Source organism: Mustela erminea, chromosome 7 (assembly GCF_009829155.1).
Source record: "Mustela erminea isolate mMusErm1 chromosome 7, mMusErm1.Pri, whole genome shotgun sequence".
In the NCBI taxonomy this organism is placed as follows: Eukaryota; Metazoa; Chordata; class Mammalia; order Carnivora; family Mustelidae; genus Mustela; species Mustela erminea.
Genome location: NC_045620.1, coordinates 41,238,303 through 41,251,522, shown reverse-complemented (window position 1 = coordinate 41,251,522; position 13,220 = coordinate 41,238,303). Strand labels below are relative to the sequence as shown.

General features: G+C 41.4%; 1 protein-coding gene across 4 annotated transcripts in view; it reads left to right on the top strand.

Annotated features, from left to right (window-relative positions):
• KIF16B (kinesin family member 16B) overlaps positions 1-13,220 on the top strand; it is a 277,612-nt gene that overhangs the window by 132,840 nt on the left and 131,552 nt on the right. For all 4 annotated transcript variants that reach the window (XM_032351450.1, XM_032351451.1, XM_032351449.1 and 1 more), the window contains exons 13-15: positions 5,376-5,495; positions 6,390-6,441; positions 8,168-8,305. In XM_032351450.1, the coding sequence (XP_032207341.1) occupies positions 5,376-5,495; positions 6,390-6,441; positions 8,168-8,305 (310 nt within the window). The remainder of the gene's footprint in view (positions 1-5,375; positions 5,496-6,389; positions 6,442-8,167; positions 8,306-13,220) is intronic.

The following is a 13,220-nucleotide window of genomic DNA, read 5'->3' as shown; positions in this document are numbered from 1 at the left end:
TACCCACAGTGGGCATGTGCTCTAGGGGGATCATGCCATTCCTTCTCATCTTCTGCTACATGTTGTAATCAAGTTGGCAGAAATTAAGTACACTTTATATGTGTGTCAACTCTACAGAATTCCACTAGTTAGTGAAACATGTAATTCTCCATAGACTACCTTTCCACAAAAAGATTCTGACATGTAATTTTTGACTTATCCAAAAAAAAAAAAAAAATCACTGCCTCCCCAGTGCCTCTCCATGCCAGATAATAAGCACTTACTGAGTGACTGCTGTTTGCCCCGTGCAGCTGGGTTCACCTCACATAACACAGTCAGTATGAGGAAACACAGTTTCTGCTCTTGGGGAGTTCTTCATTTCAGTGGGGCAAATGGGTTCCCCGTTTTCCCAGTTTCCCAAGTAGGACCCAGCTCTCAGGTAGGCTTCTCAAAAGGGAAAAATTGGTTTTTGTTGTTGATAAGTTTTTGTGTTGTTTTTCAGTTATTCATGTATTCAGGAAAGCTGTTGCCTTGTGTTAGAAAGTGCTAGGTACTGAGGATATGGTTGTGATTAAGAGGTGTAGAATCTCTGCTCCATCTGATAAGCAAGTATGGTGGTTATGTGGGGTGCTCCCAGTGCGCCAAGCCCTTGTGTGGGCTTCCCCCCTGGAATCTGGGCAGCCCTGCCTGCAACTCACCTGAACCACTGGAATGTGCCAGAAGTGATACAGTGAGCGTCACAGCACTGGACACATGTTTCAGGTTCAGAAACCGAAGAAAAACATATTGAACATATTATTTACAAATGTCACAAACTCAATGTTTAAAATAAGCTGATGCTGTGTTTTGACACTTTTAGTCAGGCTATAGTTTCTTTTTTATACAGATATTGATTGCCAAAAGCTTTGTTTCAATACAAAATATGTGCAGATATAATATATAATATAATATAATATAATATAATATAATATAAATATATATATGTTACCACTTTCTTTGGGACCCAGTGAACCTAGCATTCGGGGTGGGATGGCCAATTCTGCAATGTTAAATATTCCATCTTATCAAAGAGGTGTTTCATAAATTATGTATAACAGTAGATGCCACTTAATAAATATTTTATACGTGATAGATATTTTTGTCTGAAATTACTTTTTCACTTGAGCAATGATTTAAACCCTCGTTTTTAGTTTTATGAGGTGACACTTTTATAATATCGTGTAGTGAATGCAGCTTGAATGTCATAGAGCTTTAGTGCAGCATTAATCATAAATTCATGTGCCCCCACTCCCAGTCCTGGAAAACTTTCTCTTAATTCAGGTTTTACCCATTCAGCATATGGAAGTGTATGTGAGAACATGCTGGGTGTGTATGTGGGGGAGAGCATGGGGGGACAAGTAATGCTTTTGACCTAGTGGCTCCAAAGTTATGAATTTCAAATGATTTTCAAAGTCTGTGAGACTTATTTCAAGGAAGGAAAAGAAAGTTTTTTTCAGTGGTTAAAAAAAAAAAAAAAAAAAAAAGAATATGAAACTAAACTGGGATGTAGTCCAAAACAATTTTTCTAGTTTGAGTGGGAGCTATTAGAACTTAAAACGTTGGCTTTTTCTTGGGTTATTGTCCACTTTTATGCCGAAAGAAAATACATATGGCTCTGGACTTATGAGAACAGTCACTGTCCTTTTCACATGGACCTAGAGGCCTGGAACATTGTTTGGCAGGTGGCTACCTACCATGCATGCAGTGGTGTCACAGTTCAGAGCCACCAGACCTCCCAGTGAGGACACTATTTTATGAAATGGAACTGTGTGATTAAATTCTCCTAAAAACAAAAACAAAAACAAAAAAACACATACTTTGCACTTCTGCTTGAATTCTACAGGCAGAGAAAAAGTACAAGTTCTCCCAAGACCTGAGAGGTAGGAGTAGAGGCTGGTTTATTTCCAGTACTCGTTTAGCTAAGATTTGCGAGGGCCTTGGTATACTAAATCAGGTTTACTGAAGTCTCCGACCTGGAAGCCTGAGATTCTGAGCCCAGAAACAGGAGCCCGGCTGATAAGAGGAGTAATTGAAGAACAATGACACGCTTCATTTCCTTTTCTTGAATCTAAGTTATGCATTGGTCATTTTCTCTGCATATCTATTTAATGGTTGTTAAATTGAATTGCTTTATTTCAAGTGGTGATTTTTATTTTTTTAATTTTTTTGGCATTTCATTCTGTCACCCTCTTGCATGACTGCAGCTCTGCAATGTGTGTTTGAGACACACATGTCTGCAGAAATGGAGACCTGGAGGGACTTCTCTCTAGTGCCCATCCCCTCAATGTCTTAAGAGCTCCCTTGTCTGCAAGGTTGTGAAGTTCTGAGTCCTTCACCTAGAAGATAGCATTGTTTTAATATTTAAATGATACAGAGTATATTGATTCATCCTAGGAATATAAGGCATACTTAATTATGTCTCAGGCAGTTCTCACGTTGGGGATCTAGAGCTGTGCCCTGGTCACTGTGTCCATTACGGGGGTTGAGGTTGGGAAGAGATTTGCTACGAGTGTCTCTACTTGGAGCCTGGTTAGTAGCTTGGAACTTGCTTCCCTATTGGTCACCTCATACCTAAAATCCCAGAGCATAATGTGCTGTGGGATCTGACTCAGTCTAAACTCAGCATAGCCCAACTTCACGGCTGGAATTTTCACCTTCAGTCTTTGGAATTTATCTCAGACTTGTCTAGAAGCCTGATTTTATAGCTCTTTTGTCTTGGTACAGGTAGATGGGCCTGATGTTAAGACAAAGGCCCAAGGTCCCTTGCCTGACCAGTGCTATTAACCCTCCTTCCTTCATTTCTCTAAACTTCAAGTATCTACCCATCCTTTCATTCATTTGACAAATATTCAGCAGTTACTATGTCAGACATGAAATTAGAGACCGGGTTATATTCTAATTTGGACAAAGTAATAAGCTTATATATAATGTCATATAGTGGTAATTGCTAAGGAGGGAAATGAATCAGATAAAGGAGTTTATGATTACTATTTTGTATGGGTGATGGGGAAGGTGACTTTTGAGTTGAGGGCCAAGTTTGAGTGTGTGTGTGTGTGTGTGTGTGTGTGTGTTTGATCATTCTTCTCAACTAGGGCTGATTTTGTTCCCCAGGGTACATTTGCCAGTATCTGGAGACTTTTTGGTTGTCACAACTTTGGGGAAGAGGTAGAGTGTTACTGGTGTCTAGTGGGTATGCCGTTTGGGGTGTACCAAATTGAACACAAGCCAGGGGAGTGTTGAAAGCAAAGAACTTTGTATTACGTGTTCTCAGTAAGAGACCTGGAGAGAGTGCTCAAAGCACTGTCTCCCCATGGGGTTAGTACAGGAAGCTTTTGTTCATTGTATTAGGGGACAGAGGCAGGGAGCTTGCATTTCATTCAGTTGTGCATGCCTGGCGTGTCAGCATGCAAGTACGTACATCTCATGTTCAGCAGTGGTGGAAAACTCCACCTATAGGAGGAGATGCCGGCATTAGTGAGCTAAAGGTAACTTCAGGACAACTCGGGGGTTTCTATACAGCTCAAGAGGTCCTAGCTCCAATCTGACCCAAACTGGCATATGGAAGGGGCTATCAGGCAGGACCCTCCTGGCAAGGGACTGTCAGGTCAAACACTTAGCGGGCGTCTCCATGGCTGGAACTCTTGGTTCTGCAAAACAAAACACAGTCCTTCCTAATTTTTTCCCTCCCTCTCTTCTTTTCTTCTGGTAGCTTTCCACCGTCTTATTTGCGTAACTTCCCATTGCATCCTAGCTAACAGGTAGAGGCCAGAGATGCCGCTAAGCCTGCTGCAGTGCATAAGACATCCTTGCATAATATAGAATCAGCTTATCTAAAATGTCAGTAGTGCCAAGGTCTGGAAACCCGGCCCGAGGGAAAGAGAATGAAGAGACAGTGACAGAAGAATCAGCAGCCACAGAAACAGAAGGAACGATGCCTAGAGCCCTGAGGGGTTGGCAAGTTTGAGCAATAGCGGGGAGCTTTCTGACTCCTACACAGTAGTGGCCAAGAGAGGGAGATGAGAACAGGAGGTCAGCAGGGGAGGAGGTCATGTAGAGCTTTGTAGAGGCTTATAAGGACTTGGGCTTTCATCTCTGTGAAATGGAAGGCCACAGAAAGGATTTGAGCAGAGGTGCAGCCTGCCCTCACGTCCCTCTGGCTGCTGAGTAGAGCACGTGCCACAGGGGGGCGTCTTTGGTGGTAGCCTCGATTATTGTGGGTTTCCTGGTGAAAGACGATGGTGGTTGGGGCTCAAGAGGAACTTAGTACAGGTGGTTTGATGTTGTCGGATTGGGGGCATATTCTGAAGGGAGAGTCAACACTAAGCATGTAGGAATTTGAGAAAGGAGCAAAGTGTAGTCATGGTCTGGGGTCTGAACAATTAGAAGGCAGGTTGGCATTCACTGAAATGGTATGGCGTGTCGATTTGGGAGGCTGGGTAAGTCAAGAGTTGGTTTTTCAACGTATTCGCTTTCAGCTGCCTGTTTAGTATCCCCACAGAATACCTGAGGTAAGTGAGCGTATGTAGACATGAGCGTGGGGTCAAGGGAGAGGACTGTCTAGAGGTTTAGATTTGAGTCATCGGCATATGGTTTGCAGGTGAAAGTCCAGAGAGAGGATGTGGTCATCACGAGAGTGATGGTGGGTACTCTAGTCCCAAGGATGAAAGCCTGCATGGAGTGGGTTCCAGAGAGAGCGGGAGGGGAGGAATTGGAGAACCCACTAGCATAGGAAAGTGTTTGCAGGTGATTTCTTCCAAAGAGGCACAGAAAAATTGGTGGTAACTGGAAATGCAGGGCCAAGGGGGTTGGTTGGGGTGGGGGTTGGTGGCAGGAGATCTGTAGCACCTTGGTATGTGGGTGGGAATGACCTGTTAGGTAGTAGAACTTGCTGCAGGAGACAGAAGCGGGGGTACTTCTGGTATAGGGGTCACTAATGCACAGGAGAGAGTTGCTCTGGGGAACATTCACAGTTTGGCCATAGTGACTGGTGAGAAGAGTCAGCAAATCAGGAGATCTCTAGACATTAAATGAAATAAAGATTCTGAAGAGGCAGAACGATTACTTTGTAGTGCAATTGTCCTAGGACCTTTCCTAAGGAAGGTAAGGTTTGAGCTTGGCTTTGAAGAGATCATACTGATCAGGCCATAAGTTTACTTCATTATATGTTGAGTTTTTATATGTTTCAAGTTCACTTTACCTGCCATATGCCAGGATTCCAACACGAAGGTTTTCCATTTTTCTTGCAGCTTTTTGATGAGAAATAAAATAGTGCTCATTTTAACACTCAAAAGAACACCTAATAAGAAGTTCTCTTTCCTCTGAGTAACCTTTTCCTTTTCTTTCCCTCCTAACTTCAGGAACAGACTCTAGCCCTTAGGAAAGAAGGGATTGGAGTTGTTCTGGATTCTGAACTGCCCCATTTGATTGGCATTGATGATGACCTTCTGAGTACTGGAATCATCTTATATCACTTGAAGGTAGAAACTGCTTAAGTGCGACATACAATTTCGTGTTCAGTTTCCTCTTCAGACACTAGCAAGGTTTATTTAATACTCTAGGTGTGTGAACACAGCTATTACATTAGAGAATACACTACAAATCTTTGAGCCCTTTGGGAATTTTCATCAGTTCACTGGTGTTCCGTGGAATTAGAAGTTCCCATGTTTATGGAGTTCTAAAGCTAAATGAAGATCCATTCACTTTGCCTTCCACTTTGTAGAATCAGTGAGAGGAAGGTAAGGAACAAAAAGGGAGACAGACCAAGGAAGGAAATTTGCAACCACCTGGAACTGGGATTTGCTACATGTCGTTTTCTGGTCCCTTGGGTTAATTGTAAAGCGTGTTTCCTGCCTATATTATTGGGCCTGGTCCCAAACAGGCTGTTTGTGTAAGAGAACAGAATTAACCATGTTAGTATCAGCAGTTACCTCTGTAACCTTGACTTAATATCCTTTCTCTGATCCATGACTTAAGATGAGAACAGTATTACATTTGTGCTTTGTAGCCATGAAGGACCCCTGGCCCGTGGTGCAGGGGGGCAGTTGCCAGAAAGGATTAGGAACACCATCAGTGGGATTACCGGCATGGACAGATTATTGATACGTGCCAACCTATGATTTTTCCTTAAGCCTCAGGGTAGGAGCCAACCCATGACTGTGCCTTAAGCCTCGGGAGCTGTGTGGCCCTTTCCTGGACAGTGTGGGGTATGGCCACGGAGCCTCAGTGAACCCTCAATGCATTGGAGGCTGTGGCCGGCCCAGGACACTGCTCAGCCTGTTGGCCACCATCTTGCTTGGATTTAAGTGAAAAGTAGAGAAACAGACCACTCCTCATGTTCTTCCTAATAAATTTTACTTGACTTTTCTTCCTAGGAAGGACAGACATATGTTGGTAGAGAAGATGCTTCAACAGAACAAGATATTGGTGAGGATCTTTATAATTTCCTCTTCCCAGTGATTTTTAAAAAGCATTTAATGAAGAATTTTCTTTTGAATGACATTAAAGTCATTAGGGAAAAAAAAAAAAACCTCTTTCTCAAATACAGTATTGATCAGTATGTGCATTTCTGTAATTTTGAACTCAATTCAAACAAGTGACACAGAACAATTAATTTAATGAATTAAGTAGAACTACACATCCCCCCCATATATATTCTGTATTCTGTCACAGCTTCAAAGAGTAATTTAAATTGTGGTGGGATAGTGATGGAAATATGCCAACAAACACAGAAAGCTTTCTTTCTTTTCAGAGAAAAGAAGAAAGGTATCATCTTCTCTCTGAAGATGAGATAAAGGTATCTGTTTTTGGTATCAAACACAGAGATACCAAAAGGTATCAGATGCCTTCATGGGAAGGATGTAGACACTTAACTGTATAGTGGTGATGGGGAGTAGGAATACACACATGCACATGTATGGAGGTGTGACTTGTGGGTTTGCTGAGTCTTTGCTGAGGCACGCAGATGACTCCTGATTCAACCCTGGAGCAGAGTGAGGTCTTGTTAGGCTTTGAAAGCATAACTTAGGGACCACTGCAGTGGTGGTGGGTGGTGTGTGTGTGTGTGTGTGTGTGTGTGTGTGTGTGAAGGTGGGCATTGGCAGGGGAAGAATTCTGTCCTCTCAGCTGTTTCTAGAATTGCTGGCATTCGACTTGCTCTCCTGCCAAGTGTAAGCTATTCATCAAGCCAAAGCTAGCGTAGTTCTACATGCCGTACTGCTTGCTGCAAAACCAGGTCCCAGAAGTCCTCGGCTTCAGCTGTTCTTGAGTAGAACTAGGTGTCAAGCCTCTTCTTCTGATTGTTAAGTCGTGTGTTTGACCTTTGGGGTTGCTCTAAATGATGATGAGCGGTAAGAAAACATGTTTTCTGTGCACAGAAAAGTTCAGTAGTACAGCTCTGTGGGGAGCAGTGGGATCTACTGGATTTGTGCTTCTGAGAAGCTGGCCAAGAGCTGTGCCTAAAATAGTGTAGGTTTATTTGAACAGACATTCATATCCGTGTCTGGTCACTCAGCAAGCGAGAATAACTCAGGATAGTCCTACTAGATTAGGTACACGTTAGTAGCCTCATGCTCTGAGAGGTCAGTGGAGGTCACGTGCTCTCAGATTTGACACAGGCTATGGCAGTGTGCATCCCAGCACAGCTTGGAGGCTTCCTTAGGCCTGCCAAGATCCATGCCAGGTCAAGGTCACCTTTGGTTTCTGCTCCTGGAGTGCAGTGTCTGTAAGTGTGCAAGTTATAACAAGTCCTTGACCCACGGGGTTCTTTTGTTGTTTCTGTCTTACTGTGACCTTTGGGTGGCTGGTGGGGAAAATTTATTCAACATCTGAGTGACACAGTGATTTTCAAGAAGACAAATTACTCAACTATTTTCTCTCTGAAGATGAGATAAATTAGCATGTGAGAACTTATTTCCTTACACAGGTGATGTCCAGGTCCTTTGAGGTAACCTTCAGAGGATACCTTCAGTTCTGTCAGTTGATGCCATGAACTCTTGAAATCCACTTTTCTCACCAAACATAAATGTTCATTTCACAATATTTACATGAAAGGGGAAGAGTATTCAATTATGGAGAAATACATAAAGGTTGGGAGTCATTGCACTAGATGACAAAGAAAACATCCTCTTTCTTTTATGTCTTTCCAACTTAGTTCTTCATGGCCTCGACTTGGAGAGTGAGCACTGCATCTTTGAAAATGTTGGGGGAACGGTGACTCTGATACCCCTGAGCGGGTCTCAGTGCTCCGTGAATGGCGTTCAGATCATGGAGGCCACACACCTAAATCAAGGTATCTGGTTTTTTGGTTTTCAGAGTTCTGTGCATATGTCATTGCTCTAGAATGAGTTGGCTACGTAATGGGGGCACTTGTGCATCTTGGAATTAATTGCTGATCAGTTATAAAAAAGATGAAGACTGTTTGCTTCATTATGTTGTTTCCTGTTTTGCTGGGGGACTTCTTTCTAATTTCAGTTGTCTTATTGAATTAAACATGTACATAGTTGTCTTAAAAGTTACCACTGTTACAGAAATATGACTTGAAAGGATTTTTTTTAAGTTAAAAAAGCACCTTTAAATGCAAAAACCTTAACACTGTGCCTGATGTTAATAACTTTATTTATTACCCTATTTATATTCTTTTGTGAATAGCTGTAATTATAACATACATACAGGATCTGGTATCGTGTCTTTTTTTGTTCTTTTGAAATTAATTTCAGTTTTATAGAAAATCTGCAGGTGTGGTACAAGGAACTTTTTAATTTCAAAAGCATTTGAAAGTTGATTGCTAACACAGTGCCCTGCCATCCCTGAATACTTATGTGTTCATTTCCCTTAAACAATAGCATTCTCCTTTGTAATTACAATATAAACATCCAAATTAAGAAAATAACCCCGGTATACTCCTGCCATCTGATTCTTAGACACCCTTTGAGTTGTCGTCCTTTGTCCGGCAATGTCCGATGTGGGTCCAGGATTCAGTCTGGCATCGTATGTTGTATTTGATTGCCACACCTTTCTTGTCTCTTTCAGTCTAGAAGAGTCCCTTTGCTTTTCTCTGACTTTTAGGACTTTGGCAGGTGAAATATGTTGTAAAATGCCCCTTTGCATTAACGTGGCATCTGTCCAATGCTTCCTCAAGGTGACACTTAATACTGTGCATTCTTGACAGGAATATCAGAGAAGTGATGCCCTGTTTTTCTCACATTGTTACTGAGTAGTTACTCACTTTGGTCATTTGATTAAAATGGAGCTTGCCAGTCTTCTTCACTGTGAAGCTCTCCTTTAGGACCTCCTTTTTATTAAGAAAGATATTGGGAAGGATATTGACATCATAAACATTCCATTCTTTATCATACTTTCACCCACTGGTTTTAGAATCCACGGATTTTGAGGGTTGTTGGTGTCTGGTTTAATTATTATTCAGATGGTTGCCAATCGGTAATTTTTCTTCCTTCTACACTTATTAGTTGGATTTTTACTGTAAGAAAGAGCTTTCTCTTCTTGCCATTTATTTATTTAAATCAACAGGGTCACATGGCTTGCTATATTGCTTGGTAGGTTTTGGTCTAGTTCTATCATTATTTATTTTGATACCCAAATTGTCCCAGATCTGATGAATGGGAGTCCCTCCAAGCTCACTTCTGTGTCAATATGGCTTGTCCCAATCATCTGTGAGCCCTTCCTGACTTTCTGACACAGTAGGATATTCCAGGCTTATCTTCATGCTTTCCTGGAATCAGCCAGTTTTCCAAGGAGCCTTGGTTCATTTCAGTGGAGAGTGGGATTTAGAAACTAAGATCTAGGCACTTGGTGTGCTCCTGGCTGTTGTAGTGTTCCTGTTCCCAGGTACTGTTGGCCAACAGAGTTAGGGGAAGTGTGGGTCTCTGTGTGTATGTATAACACATACAACTATATTTATGTCTGTATCAATTTCAGTATTTCAGTACCTATACGGCTGACCAGGCGTTCATACCAATACCTCTAATTCCAACCCAATGCATTCTTTCTAGTTTTTTCCTTTTTCCTATTTGTAGCTCTCGTTTCTGCTAGTGATGAACCTGACTTCCATTATGTAATCAGTATTCTGTCACTTCTGTCCCCTCCTCATTCAGGGACCCTCTTCTTTCTGCTCAGGCTGTGATATCCCATGCTGGGGCAACAGTGTCCTCACTCTTTCCTCCCATTCCCTTGCTCATGCCTACTTTGCTCAACCCTGCCTAATGGCTTTTATACTGAATCATCATGTAAGAAGGAAGGAAAGAAAGAAGTTGACATATCTTGAGCCCTTTCTTGGTATATTATACATAATCTCTATTTTAACAGTTTTTCATGGTTATATACCATAATGTATCTGCTGTGACATAGAAATTGGGCAGATGGAGGAAACTGGACAGATGGAAAGCATATAGTTCATTGGTGCTAGCAAAGTCATGGGCAGAATTAGTTGCAAGGAGTTATCTCAGAAATGAAGGGCATGTAACTTGGACCAGGATGATCACGTTTTTTAGGAGGAGTATAGAATCTATTGAAGACATTCTAAAAAAAACCCAAAAACACCACCCATAAACCCACCACCGACTCATCCACACATCCACTGATCTCCACCTGTTCTTGTACTCTTATTATGTTTTAGTCTTAGGGTAAGCTGAACTTGGGAAACATTTAAGTGCCCTGGAGCTGGCCAGGAATGTCAGAGTTCAGCAGTACCGGGTGAGTAGCCCAAACCAGGGACACAGTGAGTGCCCAATGACGGTTACCAAAGCATTTTCCTGCATTTTTGCAACCCAGACAAGGACTCTGTCAGTATGGGATGGGAGTAGCTGGTTCTTGCCAGACAGCAGAGTAATAGTCATGGTAAGAGCCCAGAAAGTGACTGTAATTGAGTGGTAGACAGGAGGTCAGTATACAGGACTTTTCAGTGGTCATCTCCACTTGTGAACACACAGATCAGACCACCTGTTCGTTCCCTCTTAGGACCTCAGGTGGAGGTCCTGCTGCCATTCTCTAGACAGCAGGGGAGGTGAGAGACGTGTCCCCTTGTCCAGTAAAGATCTCTGTATGCAGAGAAGGTTGACCTTATTATGATCACTCTGTGTTGTTACGAGGGGCTTGTATTGGTTTTCAGTATCATTGTTAAGGTATGGGTAGAACTTTGGAATTCATTTTAATAGATTTAATTGTTTACTCCATCTGGGGTTGACCCAGTTTAGTTTTTTTTCCATATTGGCGTATCATTTATTAGAACTTTACCCTATCCTATACTGACCTCTCTTTTCAAGAAACTTACTTTATCAGAAATGAACGCTGAGACATAGCATCATGTCTATTTCTTGGCTTTCCACTTTGTTCCAGTGCTCTGTTTTTCTGCTTTTGTACCAGTATCACACAATTTTAATGCTTGTTGTATTATAATATGCTTTTATTTATATTCTTATCTGTGTGTTTTTTTGCTATCCATGCCTATTATTTTTTTTTCAAAGAAATTTTTAGAATCTTTTTATTTTTGTGCTAACATATCTTTTCAAAAGTTGGGTTTTAATTTCATGTGATTTGTTCACATTATAACAAATACATTTCCATCTTGGGATTTCTATTTATTTGATACATCTCTTTTATTTGAATTTTCATCAATTTCTTCCAGTGAAACTTGGGAAGTTTTTAATATGTGTTCTTATTGAACTGTGTTTATTCACACCTACAAAGTTCTCCACATAGCTGTATACTTTAACTGGTTAAAAATGGGGAGGAAAAATCTTTTCATTTCTGTAATAATCTATTTTGGGAATAGTATTGAAGATTTTTCGAGAGCCTTTAGGGATATCGATTTAAAACCATACAGGGAAAGTGAGGCTCATTCTATTCAGAGACCTCACTCTAGGACTTCTGTGTCTTGGGCATTGTTCCCCCAGATACCTCAAGTGCAGCCTGGGGTGTCTGTGGAGCCCCACAGAGGAAGGGATAGAGAATGGGTTATGGTTGGGATTATAACTAGGGACATTGATTAGCTAAGCCGTGCGTGAATCCCAGATAGCCCACAAAGGTCAATGCTCTGCTGGGTCCACCCAGCTTTGTTGCCTGGCCCTCCACCTGTTTCCTCCTGTGCTTTCCCTGCTCTACCCACGACAGTCTGGAGCTTCTGGAGCTCACACCATCCACAGTCCTGGCCGCTGAGAAGGCTGAGGGGATGACCATGACCACCGCTTCTGCCATTTATGGGTTTAACAGTCTCCTCTGGATCCGCCAGGAAGCTAACCTTTATGTGTAATGGTGTTTCTGGGAGAAAAATCAGTCTTGAGTTCCAAACAACACACTGAAAAAGGAACTTTTAGAGCCCTTACTGTTTATCAGGGGAACTGCCTAGAACTTACTATTTAATATTGGGATTATCTTCTCTACCCTTTGTCCCTTATCCCCCCCAAAGAAAAGATTATTAGCTTGTTTATTTAGTTCAAAGAATTTATGTATTATTCCTTTGTCATCTGCTTATGTAGCTATGATTATGTCTCTAATCCTCTTGTGGATTGAAGCACAGTAGGTAAATAATAAATGTATTTCCTGTATGGTATTTTTATCAAGTGTTTTTTTATCTTCATTTTTTATCTTAACTGAAAGTCCATTTAAAAAGTATGCTTGTTTAGGTTAGTGATGATTGAAATGAAATTTTTGAGTTGTCCTAAGAAAGTAGTAGTGCTAATTGACATTTAAGGTTAATGATCAAAATTTTCTTTTCCTGGGCTATCTTAATTGCCTTATTACCACGGTACCATGATTTTGGCTTGAGTTCCTCTGGTGCTCTGCTGTGCTACAGACATAAAAATACTATGTTCCAAAGTCTTAAAACACCTGTGCACTGCGTAAAAATGTCATTAACAAGTCTTAGGGTAGTGAAATGCAAGATGACTTTGTGTTTCAAGAAATTACATGAAAAAAGCAAGACAATACCTTTTTAAAAAATGCACATACTTTAAGACTAGAAGATTCCAGCAAGTAAAGAACATGTCTAATCCTTCAAAAATTAGGGGTTAGACTTCTCTACTTAACATTTCTTTAGAGAGAGAGAGACAGTGTGTGTGCACACCTGAGGGGTTAGGGGCAAAGACAGAGGGAGATGGGGAGAAGCTTAAGCAGACTCCCGCTGAGCACAGAGCTTAACACAGGGTTCAGTCTCACAACCCTGAAATCAAAACATGAGTCAAAATCAAGAT